Raw genomic sequence first — 8,035 nt, 5'->3', positions numbered from 1 at the left:
ACCCAAAGGGTCTCCTTAAGAATAACAAGATGGTCCTGTCACACAGGAAATTCCAAGGGTTTTAGGAGCTCTGCCAAGAACTGGGAACAAAGACCAAATATTTACTTTTTATTTTACCACACTCTTCCTCTAGAATGTAAGTTCCATGTGGCAGGCAATTTTTTTTTCTCTGTTTTACTTTATAGAATTATTTAATGTAAAATATTTTACGCAATATTTACATAATTTACATACTTTGTATTTTATTTTTCTTTACTGCATTCAACACTATCTCCCAGTGCAACAATAATGAACTCAGTAGATGCTAAATAAATTTGAATTAATAAATTAAAAGGTTTCTTACTATATGCCAGGTTTTGTATTATGTATTTTACTTACTTTGTTGTTATAAACATTAGTTTCTATCATACTTACTATTTAACTGATGAAGACAGCCAGAATTTAGATAGGTTCAGTGGCATGTTCAAAGTCACTCAGCAAGTAAATATAGGAGCAAGGATTCCAACCCAGATAATCTGACCCCAGGTTCCAGTTACTTTTCATTCCATAGTTATTGATAGAGAAGTAAATTCACAGTAAGTTGTTAAATGAAAAAAGTAGACTGTAGAACTATAACATTCTTTTAAATAGTATGCATATACATATTTGTGTAGAGATTTAAAAATTTAAGAATTTATTCTAAAATGGGACCTCTGAGTAATGAGATTATCAGTTACCTTTATTTTCCCAAGTATTTTTCTTTTCAGCATTTTTGGTAATGGATGTACTGAAGTCAGAAATACTAAGTTCTCTAAAACTATAGTAATCAAATTATTTTAAGGCATATTTTCTATTTCTTTGAAAAGTTTTAAATTATTTTAATTAGTCATATTTAAGAGATGGTTTCATCTCTTCTCAATGAGTAAGTTCACCTTCTGTATCTTTCCTAATTCTACAGTTTAAATTCAAGTGTATTCAGCCAACTAAACAACCAAGACTTATAAATGTGTTTACCATCTTTCACAGCTTAAAATGCATAGGGGTCCTATACAAGCCCAGTTAAGATTGCCTATAGTACATAAAATCCCTTCACCATCCCCACCAACATCACATACCAGAAACTCTCCATCCAGCTGATGATAAATTCTCTTAAAATCAGGTCTCCTTGATACAAACTTCTTGAAGTTCAATTTCAAAAGGTTTAATACTGCATTGAACAGCCCAGTCAGACAATTGATAGGACACCTCCAAACACTGTCATCTTGATGAGCAACACTTTCAATGCATCCAACTGATTAAAACAGAAACACCTCTTTCCTGCAAACTTCTAAGGACATGAATCTTCATGACCTACCCCTGCAAAAGTCAGTCTCTGAATATTATTTTGTTCCTGATACATGAACAGAGGTGGATTATCTGTAACTTCCTACAAGGCAGACAGGGAGGGTCGACTTCCAAGATGGCTCACTCACATGGCTATCAGCTGAAGGCCTCAGCTCTCCACAGGGACCTCTCCATAAAGCTGCTTGAGAGTCCTCACCACCTGGCAGCTGGCTTCTGCCAGAACAAATGATCTCAGAAAGAAAGGAGGACACCGGTGCTTTTCATTACCTTGTCTCTTAAGTCACACATTGTCATGACCGCTTTGTTCTATTCATTAGAAATATACCCCTAAGTGTAGTTCATACTAAAGGGAGAATAAGGCACCCCCTCTTAAAGGTAAAAGAATCAAAGAACTTTCAACATTTTTTGTTGCCACAAATAAAAAATTTCAGTCAAAAACGTTTGAATTTACTCCTATCCATTATCAAATGATTCAACATCCAAATGTCTCAGATGATTTTATATATGCATTTCTTTTGCAATCTGAAAAATTTGTAAGGATAATCTACAATTTGTATTTGTAAAAAAGCATCAGCAATTTTTGGATTCCTGTCTTGTAGATTTCTGTCTGAAGAAAAGAAAAGTTGGCTACTTATAGGTGGTAATTAATAAAAATGATTAAGATTATGGTTAGCATCATAATTACAAAACATGAATCTGTATATAGGCCACGGTAATGGTAAAAGAAGTTATGAGTGTACTAAAAAGGGCAATTTAAGTATAATACACACATTATTTAAGTTCTGTTAATATCAACTGTATCTTAAAAATCAAAGTTAAACTTTTAATTTTGTTATCCAATTACATACTTATGAATTCATACCTGACAGACATTTCTTAACGAAATGATCAAAGTCAACATTGCCAGTAATGGTACCAAGACTGTGCCTTCAAGATTTACTGTTTTGACATGAACTCAGCATCACCTGTGTGACAATCCTGCCCAAACAGGTATAACCGGAATCTGCTGGCTCATGAGGAAATATCCAACAAACCTGAACTGAGGAAAAATCTTCAGAATAACCAAAATACCTATAAAACAGCTGACCTACACTCTTCAAAATGTACATATCATGAACATCAAAGACTAACGTACTGTCCAAGATTGAAGGTGACTAAAGACAGAGGATGTTTGGACACAACACAGCATAATAGCTTTTCTCTGCCTAAAGAAGATATTATTGAGACAATTAGCAAAATCTGAATAGGGTCGATAGATCTTTCTGATTTTGATGATTATGTTACAGTTATGTTAAGATAATTCCTTGTTCATAGGAGTAATCATGTCTACAATTTACAAATGGTTCAGGAAAAAAAAAAACTATTATATTCCTACCTGTATATTTATCTAGAAAGTGAGAAGGGAGAAAACATAAAGCAAATACAGTAACATGTTGACATTTGGGGAATGGGATCCAAGAGTTCTTTGCACTGTTCTTGCAACTTTTCCATATGTCTGAAATTATCAAAATAGAACATTTCTAAAAGAAAAATGAACTTTAAAAATGGTATTAACAATTTATAGCCCACTGAATAAAATAAACAATGAATCCATATTGACGGAAGTAAATGAATAATCAGAAATTTGATGAGGAACAAAGGTATTTACATAGTCTCAAAGCTCTTCCCTATAAAATAATAATTCACTATAAAGTGAAAAGGGGACATTCTAGTGGAGAAATCTGGCCTTGCTACATTCTCAGTGACCATTGCTAACATCACCAGGAAGGGGACAAATCAAAATCATAGGCCAAATGACAGGATGCAGGGAGAAAGAGTATAGGACCACTTCTGTAAGCCTTTGGCTGAAAGTGTTTGATTTGAAGCTTATCAATAAAAACAGAAAAATCCACATTGAGGTACATTCTACGTTACTGGGATTTACTCTTCAAAAGATTTAAGGTCATGAAAATCAAGGACAGACTGAGGAACTGTTCCAGACTGAAGACGACTAACAGGCACAACAGCCAAATGTGATCTGTGGGTCTGAGTGGCATCTTTTTGCTCTAAGGGACACTACAGTGGCAACATGTGAAAAAAACATGAGGATTGAATGCTCGAATGTATTAGTGTTAATTTTCTGGTAATTATGTGGAACATACTAACTTGTAGGAAATAAACACTAAAGGAATCAGGGAAGGTGGCTTAATGTCAGCAAATATTCTCAGATGATGCCAGGGAATGAAGCTCTTTCTACTAAAACTGGGAACTTTTCTCTAATTTTAACACCGTTCCAAAAAGTAAATCAAAATAAATAAATAGAAAAGGAGAAAAGCCTTAGCCAAATCTTATTTCTACATGAAGAAATATCTGTGCATCAGTGTTTAAAATTCAATTATATGTTTTATAGCACTCTAACAATCATTAACACATCAAAATATTGATAAAATCCATAGCAGTAGCATATCAAAATGATGTCTGTCTAAATCTTGAGGCCCATATATCATGATAAAAATTGGAAAATACAAAAAAGCTAAAAATTAACCCCCCTGAGGTATTAACAACAATGTGAGTGTTTGGATGCTGTTTAAATAGCTGGTACTCGGGCAGCTCCATAGTGCCAGCTTTCATTTACAAAATCTTAAAAGTTAGTAAGGTGCCAGGAAATAAAGCTTAAAATAGTGTATAAATTTTCATCATACACATGAAACAAAAATATTTTCCTTTAATAATGATTTTCACATGTCCTATGCTTAATGCAAAAGGATGAAAATGTTATATAAACAGACCAGTATATATATTTTTACATTTATCTTTCAGATCATATAATTTTTCCTCAAAATCTGTGCATATTCTTGTGCTGTTTTCAAAAGTAGATATTGAGTTGGATTCGACATATCAGTAGATCCTAGTGGAGGAACTCTACAGAATTCAGATTCAAATTCAGCAGCAGCTGGAAAGAAAAATAATTATATTCTTTATTTAAAATACTTCCGAGTTAACAAGTGTTAAGTTAGTAAAAAAAGTTGGAATCTTTTTAAGTGTTGAGAATGAAAAATATCTATATACAACTATAATACAAAATACAAGATTACTAGTAAATATAACTTGCCCATGGTTGCACGCTGAATCAGTTGCTACTGTGGCAAAGTATCAGAGCTTCTGGGTTTCTCATTACAAGAAGGAACTACACAAGATGAAGATGACACAGGTCACCCTGACCACCATATACTATAACCAAAAAAACAGACCGACCGGCAGTCCCCAAACAGTCAGGTATACCACGAAAAGTATAAACCAGGGCACTACTGGAACACACAGAAGGGACATCCCAGTTTTGTGTCAATATTGTCAGCTGTTTGGTAAAGGTGATGTAAACGATACCTGATGACAGGGGAGGATGTGCCAGATAGAGGGAAGAAGCATCTGCAAAGAGCTAGAGGTGAGGAAGAACATTTGTGGAATTGTAAGTAGGCTAGTTTGACAACAGGCTAGAGCAAAAGGGCACAGTAGGGTAAGTAGCAAGAGATGAGGCTGAAGGACTTTGGGAAGAACCAAACTGATTTGGGTGTTTTTATTCCTTGCTAAGGAATTTGGAATTTTTCCTGAGGAGTAAGAGGTAAAACCAATAACAAAATCAATGTTTTGTCATATCAATGAGATTTAAATGTCACCAATGAAGTGACAGCTATTCAAACGATAATTGCCTATTAGTAGATGGGTCTCAACTTTTTAGCCTTAAATCACTACCAGAAACATGAATACTTGATGAAACCCATGTGTTCTGAGAAGTGCAGGTTGACAGTTCTACAGGAATAGCCGAGATAAAGGAAAGGTATAGCTAAAAATGAGAACAGATAAATGGATATTTTGAGATTTTTAAAAAGGTGTGGAACATCCTTAATAAATGAGGAATAAAAATATTTTTCATTATGAATGGCTATGCTTTCACATTTTTCATTAGACATGTATAAGAAATATTTAATGTAATACCTATTATCCAAACAATGCAAAGGGTTGCTATTTAGTATTTAGCATTTATTCCAGAAAGCAATGACATCTAAATTTAATTCATAAATTTTGCCAACATACCTTCTTCTAGTTCTCTAGTTATATTCTCTTCCAATTCCTGCTGCATCTGAAATAAGTCAAATGTTATTTATAATTTTTAAGTTAAATGAGACATTATCATATAAATGATACATAGCTGATGAAATATGGCCTTTAAATAATACCTTTATTAGAAACTAGACTTAACTTGGGGATTGTTTAAATAGAAAAATAATCACATAAATAAAATAAAATAAATTCCTATTTAATTTCAGATAACATGTATCTGTAATGCTATTTTGATTAACCTGACAAAAAAGTACAACATTGGTGTACTGGATTTACAAAATTTCACAAAGGTGATGTTTGATCTTACTGGTGTGAAGAAATTTAAACAATTCAAGTCATATTGTACACTGAACATATTACTTTGTAATTCTTAGAAAAACTGTCCTTTATGAAAGTTTAATCAGTTTTTTTTTACTCTAATTAATTTTTCCTTAAAATGGGTTTTCCCTTCTTGGAGTTTTAGAAAATTAAAATCTTAAGGTATGGTCTGTGTTCTTAATTTTTTTCACTTTTTTTTGGTATTATTAATGTACAATATACATGAGCAACATTATGGTTACTAGACTCCCACTATTATCAAGTCCCCACCACATACCCCATTCGAGTTACTGTCCATCTGTGCTATTCATTTTTCAGAACAGGATCTTAAATACATAAAATGAAGAAAGTGGACTGTCATAATAATGTAATGTAAAAATTCTACTGGCAAAAAATGAAGTATTAACAATTTGTTATCTGTATTATGACTAAAACACCTCTCTATTCGTATGGACACAAAGATTTCAGAAAATCTGCTTGGAGAAAGGAAAAATAGAGGCTAGAGCTTGTTTTCGAACTTAGTTTAAATTAATAACTTTCTAGAATTAGAAACAAGGCAAAAGATACATAATTCTCTAATTGTAACTTTTGTTTCCTTTCTAGAAATTGGGGCCAATTTTGGAAACCCTTGACTAGTTATACTTACCTACTTAATTATAAAATGTGGGGGAATATTTCAAACTATATTACAAGTGTCCTTATTACAAGAAAAGGGTTATACTGTATCTTATTACAATAAATGTGTTCTTATTTAAATCTTTCCAATAAAATTGATCCTCTCACTAACTGTCTTCAAAATAGGGTCTAAATCAGTATACTGAATATAATAAACACAGTGATGATGATGATCATGTGATATGTCATGCCTTTACAAATTTTAGGTGCGAAGACAAGTTTTTTGGCTAACATGTTTCCAATATTTTCAGAAACTGTTTTCCATAACACTTTTGTGACGACTGCATTACACACAGGCCTTATGAAAGGAATAATGTGACAACAACATTACTAGACAGGGCTTTAAAATTAAAAACTCAATCCCAGTTCAAGAAGAAGCCTTTATTGATTGAAACAATTTTGTATTACCGTTTATAAACACTATGTAAAATGTAAATCACATTTTTATGTAACATGAATTAAGGAACTACCAATGTAATGTTAATTATCTTTTCCCCAAAAGTTCTTTTCCTAAATATTTACTTCCTTGACATTTATGTTGATTTCTAGGTAAGGACTGTGTTATGATGGTAGAAGTAGCTCAAAGTCCATTAATAAGGAAAACACATCTGCAATTTTATTTATACTTTTCCATTTATTAACAATAAAGGGGAGAAACATGATTTCACTTGTCTGTGGAGTATAACAACAAAGCAAAACTGAAGGAACAAAACAACAGCAGACTCACAGACTCCAAGGGACTAACAGTTACCAAAGGGAAGGGGTTGGGGAGGGTAGGTGGGGAGGGAGGGAGAAGGGGATTAAGGGGCATTTTGATTAACACACAATATAGGTGGATCACGGGGAAGGCAGTAGGGCATGGAGAAGACAAGTAATGACTCTATAGCATCTTACTATGCGTATAGACAGTGACTATAATGGGGTGGGAGTGAGGACTTGATAATATGGGTGAAGGTAGTAACCACAATGTTGCTCATGTGAAACCTTCATAAGAATGTATATCAATGATACCTCAATTATAAAAATAAATAAATAAAAATGAAGGGGTAAAAATTACACATAAGAAAACAATGTATCAGCAAATTTTAACTTAAAAGATTATTAATTAGAAGGGTATTCTCATAATTGCTGGTCCTCAAACTATGTCCTTAGAAATCTAAGGTTCCACTGGGGACACTGCCTCACTCCATCTCTCTAGCTAGGCAGCTCTACTTATCTCTGTTTTATGTAATAGTTTAATGTAATTTTTTCTCTTTTAAAGAAAGATTCTATTGTTTGAAAGAAAAAATGTTTTAAGGTATGAAAGTCACTAATTTATTCAAAGTCACTAATTTTACATTAAGAGGCAACAAGGCTCAATGAGACTTGCCCAAGATCACAAAACCAATGAGCTGCAGTAAAGGGATGGGCAAGGACTGGTTTTCTTAACCAAGCCTAGAGTTCTACACTAGCTACCTCATCAAATTCAAGAAAAATAGATATATTTTTAACTTTAACTCAGAGAAAATGAATATGTAAAACCTTGTCATGTAGCCCAGTGTTGTATAGGTCTGAGACACAAAATAGCTTTCTAACTAGATTATAAGCTTTAAAGTCATGAACAAAAATAAAGGATTAAAAT

The 8,035-nt window shown here is 33.0% G+C and overlaps 1 protein-coding gene across 5 annotated transcripts in view; it reads right to left on the bottom strand.

Moving 5' to 3' along the window:
• Positions 1-4,003: 4,003 nt before the first annotated feature.
• LOC118920712 (ankyrin repeat domain-containing protein 26-like) overlaps positions 4,004-8,035 on the bottom strand; it is a 118,255-nt gene continuing 114,223 nt past the window's right edge. For all 5 annotated transcript variants that reach the window (XM_057498044.1, XM_057498045.1, XM_057498046.1 and 2 more), the window contains 2 exons: positions 5,395-5,440; positions 4,004-4,255 (listed from right to left, as the gene is read on the bottom strand). In XM_057498044.1, coding sequence (XP_057354027.1) covers positions 4,119-4,255; positions 5,395-5,440 — 183 coding nt within the window. In that variant the 3' untranslated portion in view covers positions 4,004-4,118. The remainder of the gene's footprint in view (positions 4,256-5,394; positions 5,441-8,035) is intronic.

The sequence above is a fragment of the Manis pentadactyla genome, chromosome 3 (assembly GCF_030020395.1).
Source record: "Manis pentadactyla isolate mManPen7 chromosome 3, mManPen7.hap1, whole genome shotgun sequence".
NCBI lineage: Eukaryota > Metazoa > Chordata > Mammalia > Pholidota > Manidae > Manis > Manis pentadactyla.
The sequence above is the reverse complement of the archived record's forward strand: the minus strand, read 5'-3'. Positions and strand labels throughout refer to the sequence as shown.